The sequence below is a fragment of the Mchenga conophoros genome, linkage group LG19 (genome assembly GCF_057382185.1).
Source record: "Mchenga conophoros isolate Kocher_MC1m ecotype Shallow Benthic linkage group LG19, M_conophoros_male_GT1.1, whole genome shotgun sequence".
Classification (NCBI taxonomy): Eukaryota; Metazoa; Chordata; class Actinopteri; order Cichliformes; family Cichlidae; genus Mchenga; species Mchenga conophoros.
Window position 1 is genome coordinate 15,752,499 of NC_140544.1, and position 18,282 is coordinate 15,770,780.

Here is an 18,282-nt window from a genome sequence, read left to right on the forward strand (position 1 = left end):
ACTTTATATTAGTTTTTTATTTCAATGATTCTGATTCTGATTCTGATATAACGGTATACTTTGTTGATAAATGTAAAATTCACAATAAAGAATCATAAACCTGTTCATAGTAACCAGAATCATCAATCAGAATCAGAATACTTTATTGATCCCTGCGGGAAATTATTTTTTGTTACAGTGCTCCATTTTAAACCAACATTAAGACAAGACAGACAATACGCTAACTAAGAATAGTACAATATATACATATATATACATACATACATACATAAGTCACTCATAAATAAATAGTTGGAAAAGAAACATGTGTAGCTGTAGCAGCAAACAGTGTGTTAAGTGGATGCGTTGTACAGGGAGATGGCCACAGGCAGGAATGATTTCCTGTGTCGTTCAGTGGTGCTTTTCGGTAATCTCAGTCTCTCACTGAACGAGCTCCTGTGACTGACCAACATGTCATGGAGTGGGTGGGAGGTGTTATCCAACATTGTCTTTATCTTGGACAGCATCCGCCTCTCCGACACCACCTTGAGGGAGTCCAGCTCCATCCCCACAACATTGCTGGCCTTACGGATCAGTTTATTAAGTCTGTTGGCATCTGCGACCCTCAGCCTGCTCCCCCAGCATGCAACAGCATAGAGGATCGCACTGGCCACAACAGACTCATAGAAAATCCTCAGCATTTTCTGGCAGATGTTGAAGGACCTCAGTCGCCTCAAAAAATAGAGACGACTCTGGCCCTTCCTGTAAAGTGCTGTGGTGTTTTTAGCCCAGTCCAGTTTATTGTCAATGTGTACTCCAAGGTATTTATAGTCCTCCACAATGTCAACACTGACCCCCTGAATTGAAACAGGGGTCAAGTGTTTCCTGGTCTTCCTGAAGTCCACGATCAGTTCCTTGGTCTTTGCCACGTTGAGCTGCAGATGATTCTGCTCACACCACGTGACAAAGGAGTCGACCACAGCCCGGTACTCTGTCTCATCATCCCTGCTGATGCATCCAACCACCGCAGAGTCATCAGAAAACTTCTGAAGATGGCAGGTCTCTGTGCAGTGGCTGAAGTCTGTGGTGTAGAGGGTGAAGAGGAAGGGGGAGAGGACAGTCCCCTGTGGTGCCCCTGTGTTGCTGATCACCTTGTCAGACACACACTGTGGGAGACGTACATATTGTGGTCTTCCTGTCAGGTAATCAACAATCCAGGACACCAGAGAAGCATCCACCTGCATCGCTGCTAACTTATCACCCAGGAGGGTCGGCCTGATGGTGTTGAAAGCACTGGAAAAGTCAAAAAACATGACCCTCACAGTGCTCGCCGGCTGGTCCAGATGGGTGTAGACACGATTGAGCAGGTAGATGATGGCGTCCTCTGTTCCGAGACGAGGCTGATAAGCGAACTGAAGGGGATCCAGGTGTGGTCTTACTATGGGTCGCAGCTGGTCCAGGATGAGCCTTTCCAGGGTCTTCATGATGTGGGAGGTCAGTGCCACGGGCCTGTAATCCTGGGGGCCACTGGGACGAGGCGTCTTTGGTACAGGGACGAGGCATGATGTCTTCCACATCACCGGGACCCTCTGCAGACTCAGACTCAGCATAAACAGTTTATGAAAGACTCCACACAGCTGGGGGGCACAGGCCTTGAGGACAAGGGGACTCACTCCGTCTGGTCCAGCAGACTTGCCTGAGTGAAGTCTCCTCATTTGCATCTCAACCTGGTATTGAGTGAAGGTGATGGGTGGGGGAGGGGTGTCAGGAATCTCACAGGAGGCAACAGCGCCATGTGAAGAGAGAGGCTGGCACAGTGGTGTGGCTCTGGATTCCAGGCTGACTACAGGTGAGGTTGTGGGGGTAGGAGCAGACACTGTGGTGTCGAATCTATTGAAAAACAGATTCAACTCATTGGCTCTATTCTCACCTCCCTCAGTTCCCCTGCTGTTGGTTGGCCTGAATCCAGTGATGGTCTTCATGCCCCTCCACACCTCTCTCATGCTGTTCTGCTGGAGTTTCCACTCCAGCTTCCTCCTGTAATTGTCCTTAGCCTCTCTGATCTTGTCCTTTAGTAACACCTGGATCTTCCTCACCTCCTCTTTGTTGCCCCCTCTGAAAGCCCTCTTCTTGTTGTTGAGGAGGGCTTTGATGTCCTTAGTCACCCACGGCTTGTTATTTGGGTAACAATGAACAGTCTGAGCTGGAACAATGGAGTCGGTGCAGAAAGTTATGTAGCCTGTGATACACTCAGTAAGCCCATTGATGTCCTCGGCGTGAGGCTCACAGAGTGTTTCCCAGTCGGTCACCTCGAAACAGCCCTGTAGTTCTGCTAAGGCCTCCTCTGACCACCTCCTGACAGTCCTGGTGGTCACAGGTTCCCTCCTCACAATTGGCACATAGCGGGGGGTGAGGTGAATCAGGTTATGATCTGACCTACCAAGTGGGGGGAGGGAGGAGGAGCTGTATGCATCCTTGACGTTAGCATACAGTAAGTCTAAAGTTTTCTCTCCCCTGGTGGGACAGTCCACATATTGTTTGAATGTTGGTAGTGTATTGTCCAGTGATACATGGTTGAAGTCACCCGAGATCACAATAAAGGCACTCGGGTGCTGAGTCTGTAGCCGAGCTATGGCAGAGTGGATAGTGTCACATGCAGCTGTGGGGTTAGCAGAGGGGGGTACATAAACAGCCACCAAGATGACGTGAGAGAATTCCCTGGGTAAATAATGCGGCCTGAGTCCAACAGCACACAGTTCAGTGTCCGGGCAACAAATCCTTTCTTTGATTGTTATGTTGGCAGGGTTACACCACCGGTTGTTAACTAAAACAGCAAGCCCACCTCCTTTCCGCTTACCGCTAGCGATGCTGTCCCTGTCCGCCCGAACAGTGTGGAAGCCTTCCAAAGCCTTCCAAAGCCTTCCAAATATATTCTACATTACCACAATATGTATGTTATACTTCTTCCTACTCCATTTCAGACCTAATAATTGTCATTTCATGTCATTTAGACTCTGAGCACATACGTGTGTGTATTTACATATATATTCGTATTTGTAAATACAAGTATGTGTACTTGTGTATATATTGTTTTTTTTTTCTGTATATGTCTGAAATAAAGATACAATACAAATACAAATATTTTCCACGGTGAAATTCTGGCAACCACAGCTGCCAGTAATTTACCGTAATATTCAACTTTTTAGGTATGATACTGTATTATTTTATACAGTTTCACTATATTTAACAAAGTAAGACTGTAATCAGGTTAACGGAATGTCTGTTTTCACATGAATTTATGTTTAAATTCATTCATTTACTGTAAAAAATTTTTTATTTAAGGTTACCAAAATAGCATACCATTTACAATTTATTTTTCACGGTGAAATTCTGGCAACAACAGCTGCCAGTAATTCACCGTAAATTCTACAATATTTTTTTTACAGTGTAGGAGACGTTATCAGCTAACTCCAGCCGCTACACAAATGCAAACAGAATTGAGTTTCACATTGACAGCAGGTGAGATTTAACAGCAAATGCAGTGTTGTTTTCATCTATTCCTTTCCCTGTAGCTTACCAAGGGAAATTCATGTAATAAATTGTGCTATCAAAGGAGTTGCCATGCTTTCATCTTCACTAAAATAGGCCCTTGGGGCTGATAGGTGATGGAGGGTTAACATAGTACAGAGGGAGGTCTCAAAAGGTACATCGTGGGATGCGTAATTGTGGTGAAGAGGGCAGCAGGATACTGAGGTGATGATTCAGCGTGGAAGGAGACAGAGGCTTATGTAAAGGCCACATGGGAAGAAGCAGCCGCATGGCTCCTTCTAGAACCAGTATGTGTTTCTAAAGTTATCACTACTTTTACAAACTTTTCTACTTCTGGAAACACAGAAATAAGCCATGTTTTCTATCAACAGAAAAAAACATTGAAAAACCCAACAACAAATACTGACATGCTGTTCTGCAGACCTTTGGATCCAAAATATGACTCCTCATACACATTTTTCAACAAGAATCCTGTTGCTGGTTTACATTTGATTACAAAAAAGTGAACTAGTTAGGCAAAATGTTTTGTTCAATGTCTAAATTAAAAACTGTGGAGTGGATTAACCCATTTTATGTAAGATTAAAATTTCCACTTTATAACATTTCACTTTCTGAGTAGTCCTTACCTTTGAAAGTAATGTCATCTTTCTCACATTACTCCCACTAACTGTTAAACATTTTTCCCTCCTTTAGAAAAACAGAGACTGTACATTTAGCTAGCTGACAGCACTTTACAACAGTTTGTATGTTTGCTAACATCTGTTGAGCTGTTTAAAGTCATTCTGTCTATACTCTGTACACTGTTAAAAAAATCCGTAAATTTAGGGGTCCCTTTACCGTGGATTTGCTACGGATTCGCTCCGTTTTGCGAAATACGGAAAGTTTGCTGTTGCGCAAGGCAGAATTTTCTCCCCCAGCCAGAATATTCCGACGCCATTACTTTCAGTGCGGTCAGTGCCTACCTAAATTTCTGCAAGTCACAAGGAAAGTTGGAAACAGGTTGGTTGTGTGGAATGAGAATGAGAATGGAGTGCCACCTTGTTCCCCCTCGTACATTAAATTGGTCTCGATAGGCAGTTGGTAGTGGTATGTATGTGAGTGGACGTTTGCTGCTAGCTGCGTTAGCATTAGCCAGCCGCCTGCGCTTCGTAAGTACGTCAAAAACCATTTTTTCCCTCCCTCTTACATGAAATTTGGTCTCGATAGTCAGTTGGTAGCCATGTGTGTTTCATGGTAACATTTGAATGTGTGGGTTTTGCGTTATTTCGAAGCGTGGTTTGCCCAACTAAAGTTAACGTTAGCCCATAAGTTGGATGCGCGCGCTTGTGTGTGTGTGTGTGTGTGTGTGTGTAAATTAGCCACATGTGTGTATTGTTATAGCTCGCTGTGTTACGTTAGCATGCAACTGAACATGGTAATAATTAAAAGGGGTGATAGTTAAGTAGAATCAGATTTCATTGCAGAAAACATTGCAGCCCAAAGAGAGTGGCCCATGCAGCCCAACGCAGATTACTTATTTGAAGGTACCTGAAAAGTGAATGTGCTTCACTGTGCTGATATAAATTTATTGTTTTCATATTGATTCTGTTCTGATTCTGGCTATCCTTCAATTGGCAAATTCAATCTCTTAAAAATGTTGACTTGTAACATTTGTGGCTTTAACGCTCGGTCTTTGACTGATTACTTGAAACACTGCCGAACACACAGAAATAATAATAATGTATCTTTTTTATGTGGCCATAGGGATTGCAGAAGGAAGTTTAACACATACAGTAGCCTTGCTGTGCATATGTCACGAGCTCATGTAGACAGAAGGAGCACACAAACATGGAACCGTGATGTGTCTGTACAGTTAAGGTGCTTGTTTAATTTTTGCAGCAGTGAATATGATGATCTTAAAACTTTAAAGTGTCATTTGAGTGGTCACATAGATGAGGGTTTGACTGTAACATGTCCCTTTGATGGATGTTCTAAGACATTCAATGTAAAGTCATCCTTTTTAACGCATATTTCCAGATACCATAAAGGGTGGGATGTTACCAAGATAGCCCCAGTTCATATATGTGAACTAACAGAACGGTCTTTCCAAGGTGAAGGATCACATGTAGAACCTGAAGAACCTGAAAGTTTTAACACTGATGCAGAACAAAGTGATAATTTCTGCAGTGATCAAGTGAAAGACAACTTCACAGAGAGTCTTGCTCAGTTTTACTTGGGTTTACAGGCAAAATATTTGGTTCCAGCCTCCACAATAACAGAAATAGCAAATGAAATGAGAACTATAAGTGATATTCAACAGGAATATACTGTGGATGCACTAGCCTGTGAACTGGGGCAGTATGGTGTTCCAAAGGAGACTGTAACATCTCTTGGGAATAGTATATACGAGCAGAGCCCTATGCACAAGGCATTACATGAAAAGGGTCATTTAACTACGCAACACAAGAGGCTGAAATATTACAAGTCACACTATGACTATGTTGAACCTGTTGAAGTCTTTCTTGGACGCAATCGCAGTGGCCAGAAGAGGCACTATCATTACATCCCAATACTGGAAACCCTCAAAGTAATTCTGAAACAGCAAGGTTTAGATCAGCACAGTCCTAGTTCAAATTCTGAAGATGATGTACTGTGTGATGTCACTGATGGGTGGGCCATCAAATCCAATGCCATGTTTTCCTCAGACCCAGACAGTTTAAAGGTAATGCTCTTTCAGGATGCTTTTGAGGTGGCTAATCCACTCGGATCTGCCAAGACAAAGCATAAAGTATTGGCTGTCTACTTCACACTTGGAAATTTTCATCCACACCAACGATCAACTGTTGATCAGATACAGTTGGCATTACTCTGTGTAGAGAAAGATTGCAAATACTTTGGAATGGATAAGATTTTCAATAAGCTAGTGTCAGACTTGTGTGAGCTGGAGGAAAGGGGAATATCTTTCAATGGAAAAATATATAAAGGCACTGTTGTGTGCATAATGGGCGATAATCTGGGCTCCCACATGGTTGGTGGCTTTACAGAAAATTTCAGCACAGCTCAATATTTCTGCAGATACTGTTTGGCAACAAAAAGTGAATTTCAGTCGAACCCTCTCACAGTTTTCACTCATAGAAATCCAGCTGATCATAATGAGACTGTGCGGTTTCTGGAAAGTAACGATGAAGTACACACTCATCACGGTGTTAAATGTGACAGTGTTTTCAACAAACTGTCCAACTTTCATGTGTGTCAGCCAGGCTTACCAGCTTGTTTAGCTCATGATCTGTTTGAGGGGGTAGTAGATTATGATTTGGCATTGTTTTTGCAGAACACAAAAGTGGTTCAGTTATGAGGTTCTTAATGAAAGAATCAAATCATTTCCTGGTGAAAGCATCAACAAGCTAAACACTATTCCCACTACAGGAGCCAGGCTTGGAGGACATGCAGCCCAAAACAGGTGGCTTTTGAAATTCTTGCCTGTTTTGGTGCATGACACAATTGAAGATGCTGATAATGAAGTATGGGGACTTGTACTACTTCTGAGGGAGCTTGTTGAATTTGTCTGTGCACCTCGGCTCTCAGAGTTGCAGATTGCTTTCATGAAGGGACTGATTGAACTGTATGTGGAATTGAGGCAAGAGCTGTTTCCAAGAGTTCAACTTAGACCAAAACACCACTATCTGCTTCACTATGCACACTTGACTTTACAATTTGGCCCACTCATATATACTTGGACAATGCGCTTTGAATCAAAACATTCTTATTTTAAAAGGTGCATTAGGGCAAGTAAGAACTTCATAAATGTAACCAAGTCTCTGGCTGAACGGCACCAGTTGCTTCAGGCTTATCAGTCTTGTGGTACCTTGTTTCGTTCCCAGGTTCATGTCTCAGACTCAACACGGTTCTACCCAGAGCTCTATGACCAGAACATAAAGACAGTGGTTGGAGAATTTGATTTGAACTCAAGTAACTCAGTTGTCACAGAGAGTGTGCAGGTTAAAGGCACTACATATGCAAATGGAATGCTGGTCTTACTGAGCTACGCAAAAGGACTACTGCAGTTAGGACAAATAGCAAGCATTTTTGTAAAAAATGAAACTACTGTCCTACTTTTGCTTCGAGGGAAAACTGCCAGCTGGATACCTGAGCTTGGACTCTATGAACTTGATGAAAATGCTTCTGACCTGTTCAGTTGCCATGATTTGAACAAACTTGATGATTATCATCCACTTTATTCTTACCAGAGAGGTACTCGGTGGCTCATTCCTCTTAAACACACACCAACATGGAACTTGTGAAAAACTATGTCAAGAAAGCAATGCCATCGCTCAGTAGCGATCAGATGGATACACTCATGGCTAAACTGGAGGAATTAGGAGTTCTCTCTGTAGATGACCTGAGCCTCGTGGACCTGGAGGACATTAAAGACACTCTGCCATTCATTCAGTGCAAAAGATTCGTCAGAGCTGTCAAAGCATTGGAAGCAGGTGAGTTTTTGCCCCTCTGTTTTAATGCAAGTTTTCTGAAACTACAAAGGTTTATTCCAAAAATGCAAAAAAAAAGTTGCCATCAGCTGTACATGGCAATAATTACTCTATAATTGGTTTTCATAATTAGGTCCATTTGTATTCCTGGTTGACCCAAACTGGACATTGAGGACCAATGTATTAATTGATTTGCAACAATTGTGATGTGTTTAATTTATGGAGATGTTTGTCATGTCATTCATAGATTCACAAACTCCACCGCAGTTCACCCGGCCTGGCCCCTCATCAACACCTGAACCACAGAGGTTTCAGCTGCCCTCAACACCACCTGAGACAGCCGACTCCCCATCCCAAGACACATATTCTGTACCATGGCACAAATTTCCCTCAAAAGTCATGGATGAGTTACGTGAAAAAAAGTACATAATGGGGAAAGACAGACGAGAGATGGTTCGGATCGTCGCTGAAGATTACCTCCATAAACACCCAGGAAGACCTGGTAGACAAAAGCTGAGGGAACTCGCCAGTATGACTGTAGGACAATATCCTGCCTCCTTCAAGCTGACAGAGCCGTTTGGAAACAAACCTTTTGCAAAAGATGGTTCTGAAACTCTCTTTCGTCAGCTGGAACACAGAATTAAAAATATGAAGAGGCCACAAAGCTCACTGAAGAGGCAAGCAGGGGGTGAAAATTCAACAAAGAAAAGGCCCAGGAATTCAGATCTGTATGGATGTGTGGCGTGGGATCCAATCATTGAGGGGGCCGTGTGTAGAGAAGACCTGCTGTCTAAACGAGATGAGTTGAAACGTGCCTTTCAAACCCAGGATCTTCAGGTGGGTCTGCAATCATCCATTACAGATACAGAAAGCTTTATTAATCCTCGAAGGGCAATTCGGTTCCTACAGTCCACCATCTAGACATACAACCATTCACACAGCAATAGTATATAGCAGGAGTAATGCGATAAGGTCTGGGTCCAAGTACAATTTAGGACACATTGTGAAATTGTAGATCGTCTGTAGATCACTATGCCCATAGTCAATTGAAATTGATACCCTGTTTTATTATTTTAATTGGTTAGTTTGACTAACTGTTCGACTGTATGTCTAACTGCCTCATACAGTGGGGCAAAAAAGTATTTAGTCAGCCACCGATTGTGCAAGTTCCCCCACCTAAAATGATGACAGAGGTCAGTAATTTGCACCAGAGGTACACTTCAACTGTGAGAGACAGAATGTGGAAAAAAAAAATCCATGAATTCACATGGTAGGATTTGTAAAGAATTTATTCGTAAATTAGGGTGGAAAATAAGTATTTGGTCACCTCAAACAAGGAAAATCTCTGGCTCTCACAGACCTGTAACGTCTTCTGTAAGAAGCTTTTCTGTCCCCCACTCGTTACCTGTATGAATGGCACCTGTTTGAACTCATCATCTGTATAAAAGACACCTGTCCACAGCCTCAAACAGTCAGACTCCAAACTCCGCCATGGCCAAGACCAAAGAGCTTTCGAAGGACACCAGGAAAAGTATTGTAGACCTGCACCAGACTGGAAAGAGTGAATCTGCAATAGGCAAGCAGCTTGGTGTGAAAAAATCAACTGTGGGAGCAATCATCAGAAAATGGAAGACATAGAAGACCACTGATAATCTCCCTCGATCTGGGGCTCCACGCAAGATCTCATCAAATGATCATGAGAACGGTGAGCAAAGATCCCAGAACCACACGGGGGGACCTGGTGAATGACCTGCAGAGAGCTGGGACCAAAGTAACAAAGGTCACCATCAGTAACACACTACAACGGCAGGGAATCAAATCCCGCAGTGCCAGACGTGTTCCGCTGCTGAAGCCAATGCATGTCCAGGCCCGTCTGAAGTTTGCCAGAGAGCACATGGATGATACAGCAGAGGATTGGGAGAATGTCATGTGGTCAGATGAAACCAAAGTAGAACTTTTTGGTATAAACTCAACTCGTCGTGTTTGGAGGAAGAAGAATACTGAGTTGCATCCCAAGAACACCATACCTACTGTGAAGCATGGGGGTGGAAACATCATGCTATGGGGCTGTTTTCCTGCCAAGGGGACAGGACGACTGATCCGTGTTAAGGACAGAATGAATGGGGCCATGTATCGTGAGATTTTGAGCCAAAACCTCCTTCCATCAGCGAGAACTTTGAAGATGAAACGAGGCTGGGTCTTCCAACATGACAATAATCCAAAACACACCGCCCGGGCAACAAAGGAGTGGCTCCGTAAGAAGCATTTGAAAGTCCTGGAGTGGCCTAGCCAGTCTCCAGACCTCAACCCCATAGAAAATCTGTGGCGGGAGTTGAAAGTCGGTGTTGCTCGGCGACAGCCCCAAAACATCACTGCTCTCGAGAAGATCTGCATGGAGGAATGGGCCAAAATACCAGCTACTGTGTGTGCAAACCTGGTAAAGACCTATAGTAAACGTTTGACCTCTGTTATTGCCAACAAAGGTTATGTTACAAAGTATTGAGCTGTATTTTTGTTATTGACCAAATACTTATTTTCCACCCTGATTTACGAATAAATTCTTTACAAATCCTACCATGTGGATTCATGGATTTTTTTTTCACATTCTGTCTCTCACAGTTGAAGTGTACCTCTGGTGCAAATTACTGACCTCTGTCATCATTTTAGGTGGGGGAACTTGCACAATCGGTGGCTGACTAAATACTTTTTTGCCCCACTGTATCTTTAGGAGTCATCTGTTCGAAAATTGATGACTGAAACATATCCCATTCAGCGTGAAATCCTCAACGATGATGATACCACTATTGCCGTTGTAAAGGACGAGTGGCCGTTCCTGTTTGAAGTTCCTCACCTGTTTGATCATGCATCTAAACTCCTTGGCTTCTCTGTACAAAACAAGCTGGCACAGGTGTGTTTTTATTGTTATTATTATGATTGTGCTGTGCTGCTCCATATGGAGAGAATTTTGTCTTTATTAATCAATCAAAAAAAGATTTGCAACCAAAAAGAGAGTTGAGACCAAAAAAGATAAACTGGCAACCAATCAAATAGAATAACTTGGATGAACAATCAAATGGAATAGATTTGAGACCAAAAATCAGGAAGTGACAACCAAAAAAGCAGGACATTTGAGATCAAAACAGAACAGGTTGCAAATGAAAATGAAATAATTCATTTTTATTTTTTTCAAAATTCTCTCCATAGCTCCAAACGAAAATTAGTGTTAGTCTTATGTACTTGTACAAAATTAACACCTTGAACCTTGAACAGGAACTTTCCAAAAAAGAAAAGGGGATCAATGACTTCCTTGACTCCAAAGGGATGAAGACGGGCGAAGGTCCAATACAGCTCATCTGTGGCATTTCAAAATACTTCAAGGAAGACTCTTATAAACTCTTCCACAAAAAAGAGGTAGATGTTGTAGATTTTAAACTGTGTGCAAGATAATTATTTGCATCCAGTGGTGAACCAAGTAACCAACCACAGTAGGAAGTATAGATTCCCCTAATTGTGCTGCTGATATTCTCTATAAACTCTCTATCTATAAACTATTTACATTAATGTTTGTGCATAATGGCTACCTCTGTCTGATGAAGACACTAGCAGATAGTCAATTTGCCAGCAGGTTTGTGTGCACTGGAAACATTAATTCATGTATCATGTCTGTCACCAAAACAGATCTCTGCAGATCCTGAAGTCGAACTCCCAGTGACCCCATGCATCCTAATCAGAGGTTTGTAGTTAAATCTTTTTTTGTATCCCAGCAAGCTGTTGTTAGCTGTTGTTATAAGCTGTTGTTGTGTCATATTTATTAAAGAAATTTTTGCTTGCCTTAAAATATAGGATTTTTTTTTTTTTTGTAAATGGTACATGGTTTTTATCTGTGTTTAAGGTGACCAGCAATTCAAGATTGCTGTTGATGGGTTACTTGTCAATGACCACATCACCTCTCCCATTGTGGCCTTGAGCTACGTCTTCTCCATGTTTTATGTCTGCAACGTCCAATACCCACCGGAGATGGCTTTTACTCTCGAATTCCTGCAAAGGTAAGCACTCATTGTTTGGAAATACTTTGTAAATGTGACTTTGCCGTGCCTTTCTGCACCTGACCTGCTTTTTGTCAATCTACACTAAACCCGTTTGTCTGAGATGTACAAGCTCAAAATGTGTCGCCACATGCTGTGAGCTTTTAGATCAGCTGTTATTGGTTTATGATCCCCCTGAATATGGATTTGTTCGGAGATTTTGTAGCTCCCTGTTGAAGACTATTGTTGGAATAAATGTGTCATATCTTTTTAAAGGGCAGGTAACATGCTTTTTGCTTTAAATAGTGTCCTAAGTCAATCAATAACAAAACAAACATAACATGATTCTAGTTGGGAAATGGAGCAAAACCATATTTTTCTCAGAATGGTTTGTTCACACAAAATTCGTTTGAGCTATCTCTTTAAAACCATTAGCACCTGAGACCAGGTTATGTCAGTGGTGGTCAAACCTTTTCATGTCAAAGACACACAAACTGAAATTTATTTGGCTGCAGACCCCAAACTCAAAATATGTTGTTTCAGGGACCCCCCCCGAAGGAAAGACTAAACATATTAATTTAAAAAATACTACATAGTGGATTCATGCCCAAATGTTAATACTTGTACTGATGTGTAACGTGCACTGAATGTCACAGTTTCTCCACTCCATGTTTGAATAACCCCCAGGACAGTCCGTGTTCAAATGTGCTGTTACACCTTTTGATAGGACAATGTCAACTGTGTTTTCTATCCCCTTCTGTGTTCTGTGCATTTATAATATCCCTGCATACACATTGAGGATGCATGCTGTCATGTGTTGGTGATAAGCAGACTTCTCGCCCTTGCAAACATTTCTGTATATGCGCAGTGTGAATGCATGTGTCTTGAAAAGACAAAGGAAGAGATAAGCTTAGCCACTGGCACCAGCACCACAACAACATTGGGTTCTAGACAGATGGTCAACTAGAATGATAGAGGTTCACACATAGGGGCATATTGAAGAAAACAAATGTAGAATTTTATTGAACTGCTCCACTCCTGTCAAGCCACACTACACGTGCAAACTTTGTCTGCATATCACTATTGTTTTGTTTTTTTTCCTCAGAGTTTTCTTTGGGGTCAATCCTGAGCGAGGCTCCAAGGCAGAGAAGAAGGGGAAGAAACGGCACTTCATTCCTCCACAGGTGTGCAAGCTGGTTTCTCAGCTGAAGGAATTTGAATGCAAGCAGAAGGAATCTGAATGGGCCATTTGAGCTCTTCTCAGAGCTCAGAAAATACCTTTTTGGACTGAATGTACACACACACACACACACACACACACAAAGGCAAATCCAAAAACATGGGGCTTGGGAGTAGAAATACAGATTTTTACAGTATTAGGTGAGTTCAAATGTTTTAACTAGATGCCCACAACACACATGCTGCAGTTTCAAATCCCCCATGTTAAGGGGGAGGGAAGGTGGGTGATATTTGTCATTCCAGTTAAGCTTTTCCTGTCATTGTGGAGTTGGAGGTGTAAGTTTTAAATTTTTTTTAGTTTTAAGTTGTTTTAAGAGTTTTAAAAATCTCTTTATGGCATGTTGCACAGTCATCCTTCTAAGGTCATGGTTGTTATTGCTGCACTGATGTTTTATAGAAAAGTTGTATAATGTAATACTTCTAATGTTCTATTTGTTTTTTGTAGAAAGGTCAGCCACTGGTTGCAGAGCTCTGCCTGTCGGTGTGATATGTGGAGTTGGAGGTGTAGGTTTCTGCATCCTCCTGGAGGGGGCTCCTCATTTTGCACTGACAGGTGAGACAGCAACTGCAATGCTGGCAGTTTTATTGTCTTATTTTGTCATTGTCTTTAACAAATCAATTTGTTATTAATGCCTGTCAGCCTGTGGATGCTAAAAAGTTGCTAGATTTGGCATCTCCCTGTTAAAGGACATGGCTGTATTTCTTTGAGAGAACAGCTGGTTTATGTATGTAAAATTTCTCTGAATGTGAAGGTGATGTTCTGAATGTTTTAATGGTTGTAATGTAAATATTGTAAATCATTCACCACAAAAAGTGAAATCACTTTAAAGCACTGGCAGCTGTTAAAGGAAATAAATAATTGCTGTGATTCTACATTTGTGCTTTATTGATGGTAAACGGTATAGAGAATGGTACAGAATTAAACATTTTAGGATGACTGAAGTGTCCGTAAATGGTATGGATTGAGTACTTAAATAATACGGAATATTCCATTTTAGGTTTGATGGAACTGTCCGTAAATGGTAAAGAAAAAGTCAGGTAAATCTATGGAAATATCTGTTATAGGGTTTACGGAATTGTCTGTGCAATAACGCCGAAATTTATGGAAAATACGGAATTTTCCATTTTAGGTTTGACGGAAATGTCCGTCAATGGTACAGAAAAACTCGGGTAAATCTACAGAAATATCCGTTTTAAGGTTTACGGAAGTGCCCGTACAATAACGGAAAAAGTGCTGGTAATTAATTACCAGCACTTTTTCCGTTTTATAACGGAATTTTTTTTAACAGTGTAGTCCTGGCTAGATACGGAATTACCAGAGCTTTACTTACATCTGCACCATGAATGTAAGAGGACATGGATTATCATTAATTTCTCATTGCTGAGCAAGTGTCTGCCATCACCCTAAGTAACATCAGGGTGGATCACAGAAAAAAAAACCATTCTTTCCTCAGTACTATGCATTAAGATGCCTGCCAGATTTCAGATTTAATTGCTCATTAAATGAAGGCACCGGAATTTTGCACCAGACTGTTTTTGTCCACTTTCTTTCATCCCTGCTTAAAACTCAATGAACTGCTGTATAGTTATGGCAATTACACCGCATTATATCTATCTATCTATCTATCTATCTATCTATCTATCTATCTATCTATCTATCTATATATATATATATATATATATATATAGCAGCTGGATAGCGTAGTGGTTAAACTACACGCCTTTGGAACAGAGGATCGCAAGTTCGATTCCTGCCTGGGGCGTCTGTATCCAGTAAGGGTCCTAAGGCTAGACCCCCTATGCTAAGCAAGCCTACCGCAGACATGAGCGAGACAGATAAATATGAAGGCATGCCGGCTCGGACGTCGCCCGGATCAACAAGGTCCGCGTCAGGTGTTGAGGAACCAAGGCACCCTGACGAAAAGTGGGCTACTGGAACAAGAAGGCATCGGTGGGCAAGGGACGAAAACAGGGCGTTGTTGGAATGCTACTACGCAAGTAACCCCGGCGGAAGGGGCTACATGAATAGGATGAGGGACCTATGGATTCTTCGATACCCAACATCCACAATGACGGCGAAACAACTAGTAGCTCAGTGTTCCAACATTCGAAAGAAGGGACTGCTCTCACAGCTAGAGATTGACGAGGTACAACACAAATGCTACGGCAAGGAGGAGTCAGGACGCCAGGTCAGGGGGGAGATATCATCACCCCCACCCGAGATTGGGTACATAGCCCCAAGTGCGATAGGAGAAGGATCGTTGAGTGCGAGAGGAACTGACCTGAAAAATAGGATCATGGCCAAGCTTGAAACCTGGATCCCCCGTAGCCGGTTACCAAGATTACGTGAAGTACCCTCAGAAGGTCTGCTAGATAATGTTAATGCAGCACTACGGGCAATACCTACAACCACGATTACCGACACTAACAAGCTGATCTACAATACGGCAGCAGTGATCAGTGAGATGCTTGGCTACAAGTTGAACAGCCACAAGGGGCAGTACCCTCCATGGAGAAGGAGGCTAGAGGGCAAGATCAAAGTAGCACGGAGGGAGGTTAGCCAACTAACGGAGTTGCAGAAAGGTGCGACAAATAAGGTGCCTAAGAAATACAGCAAGCTGTCCATACCTGAGGCCTTGGAAACTGCCAAGCAAAGACTCACAGCCTTGGCCAGCCGCTTGAGGAGGTACACCAGAGAGATAGAAGGCAGGAGAATAAACCAGCTGTTCTCCACAGAACCAGCAAAGGTGTACTCTCAGTGGCAAGGGAACAATAAGAGAACAGCACCACCAAGGCTGGAGACGGAGCAATACTGGAAGAGCATATGGGAGAAGGATGCAACCCATAACGGCAATGCTCAGTGGCTAGTGGATCTGAGGGCAGACCACAGCGACCTCCCTGAACAGGGTCCAGTAACCATCACAGTGGCAGATATCCAAGAAAGGGTCTCCAGTATGAAGAGTTGGACAGCACCAGGGCCCGACATGGTTCACGCCTACTGGCTGAAGAAGCTGACTGCACTCCACGAGCGTCTGGCAGCACAAATGAACCAGCTGCTAGTTAACGAGAGACACCCGGAATGGCTAACTGAAGGCCGGACGGTCCTGATCCCCAAGGACCCCAAGAAGGGACCGGTCCCCTCCAACTACCGACCAATAACCTGCCTCAGTACTACATGGAAGCTCCTGTCAGGCATCATATCGGCTAAGATGAACAGGCACATGGGTCAATACATGAGCGGGACACAGAAAGGAATTGGCAAGAATACCAGAGGTGCAAAACACCAGCTACTGGTAGACAGAACAATCAGCCGAGACTGCAAGACCAGACTGACCAACCTGTGCACTGCCTGGATTGATTACAAGAAGGCCTATGACTCAATGCCCCACAGCTGGATACTGGAATGCCTAGAATTGTACAAGATCAATGGGACCCTAAGAGCCTTCATCAGGAACTCAATGGGGATGTGGCGTACAACACTAGAGGCCAACTCCAAGCCCATAGCACAAGTTACCATCAAGTGCGGGATCTACCAAGGAGATGCTCTGTCCCCACTGCTGTTCTGCATAGGCCTGAACCCCCTCAGTGAGATCATTAACAAGACTGGCTACGGATATCGACTACGGAATGGAGCAGTTGTCAGCCACCTCCTGTACATGGATGACATCAAGCTGTATGCCAAGAGTGAACGAGACATCGATTCACTGATCCACACTACCAGGCTATACAGCAATGACATTGGAATGTCGTTCGGACTGGAGAAGTGTAGTCGGATTGTAACGAAGAGAGGGAAGGTAGTCAGAACTGAGGGGATTGAACTACCAGAAGGCAACATTGCAGACATAGAGGACAGTTACAAGTACCTGGGGATCCCGCAGACGAATGGGAACCATGAAGAGGCCGCCAGAAAAGCTGCAACCACCAAGTACCTGCAGAGGGTCAGGCAAGTCCTGAGGAGTCAGCTGAATGGTAAGAACAAGATCCGGGCCATCAACACGTACGCCCTGCCCGTGATCAGGTACCCTGCTGGGGTAATAGGCTGGCCAAAGAAGGAGATAGAAGCCACTGACATAAAGACAAGAAAGCTCCTTACCATGCATGGAGGGTTTCACCCCAAGTCCAGCACCCTGAGGCTGTACGCTAAGCGGAAGGAAGGGGGCCGGGGACTGGTGAGTGTCAGCACCACAGTCCAGGATGAGACAACGAACATCCAAGAATACATTGGGAAGATGGCCCCAACTGACCAAGTGCTCAGTGAATACCTCAGGCAGCAGAAACCCAAGAAAGAGGAGGGAGACGAGGAACCATCATGGAAGGACAGGCCCCTGCACGGTATGTACCACCGGCAGATAGAGGGGGTGGCTGATATCCAGAAATCCTACCAGTGGCTGGACAAAGCTGGACTGAAAGACAGCACAGAGGCACTAATCATGGCAGCACAAGAACAAGCTCTGAGCACAAGATCCATAGAGGCTGGGGTCTATCACACCAGGCAAGACCCCAGGTGCAGGCTGTGTAAAGATGCCCCAGAGACAATCCAGGGTGCAAGATGCTAGCAGGCAAAGCATACATGGAACGCCATAACCAAGTGGCCGGCATAGTGTACAGCAGGGGTGCTCAATACGTCGATCGCGATCGACCAGTCGATCGCAAAGGTAGTATTGGTAAATCGCATGGCATTAAAAAAATAGATGCCAGCCTATCATCCATCCCGTCACTTGATTGATACAGGGAAGCCAGTCAGATGACATCGGATTTTTTCTGACGCTTAGGTCGCTGCGCAAACAGCGGCGCGAAGTGTAGTAAAACTGACAAGCTAGTCAGCGAGTTAACCCCAATTTTTAGCTCTCGGTTTTTTCTAAACCTAAGAAAGGGTTAAAAATGAGTGAGGGAGCTGGACCAAGTAAGAAGACAAAAACGTATCACTTTCATACGGAATGGGAGGAGGACTTTTTTTTCACGATGTCATTTTCGAAGTGCGTTTGCCTCATCTGCCAGGCTGCCATCGCAATGCCAAAGAAGGG

General features: G+C 43.5%; 2 protein-coding genes across 5 annotated transcripts in view; one reads left to right on the forward strand and one right to left on the reverse strand.

Moving 5' to 3' along the window:
• alk (ALK receptor tyrosine kinase) overlaps nucleotides 1-18,282 on the reverse strand; it is a 454,675-nt gene that overhangs the window by 141,381 nt on the left and 295,012 nt on the right. The window lies entirely within an intron of this gene.
• On the forward strand, nucleotides 7,796-14,016 carry LOC146551955 (uncharacterized). Of its 2 annotated transcripts, none has more exons than XM_085258188.1 (7): nucleotides 7,796-7,997; nucleotides 8,242-8,831; nucleotides 10,723-10,902; nucleotides 11,265-11,405; nucleotides 11,673-11,727; nucleotides 11,887-12,040; nucleotides 13,125-13,272. In XM_085258188.1, exons 1-7 carry the CDS (start codon nucleotides 7,796-7,798, stop codon nucleotides 13,270-13,272), a joined length of 1,470 nt encoding a protein of 489 aa, XP_085114314.1. The 2 variants fall into 2 exon arrangements, with proteins under 2 accessions (XP_085114314.1, XP_085114315.1); XM_085258189.1 differs by lacking the exon at nucleotides 7,796-7,997 and adding an exon at nucleotides 13,704-14,016 and having other exon boundaries at nucleotides 8,394-8,831; nucleotides 13,125-13,203.

What these genes read in the sequence shown, in the direction of transcription:
- LOC146551955 (XM_085258188.1), top strand. Translation starts at nt 7,796, where the DNA reads ATGGAACTTGTGAAAAACTATGTCAAGAAAGCAATGCCATCGCTCAGT. An exon ending in TACAAAACAAGCTGGCACAG is followed by an intron (nt 10,903 to 11,264) that starts GTGTGTTTTTAT and finishes AACCTTGAACAG; the next exon opens with GAACTTTCCAAAAAAGAAAA. An exon ending in AACTCTTCCACAAAAAAGAG is followed by an intron (nt 11,406 to 11,672) that starts GTAGATGTTGTA and finishes TCACCAAAACAG; the next exon opens with ATCTCTGCAGATCCTGAAGT.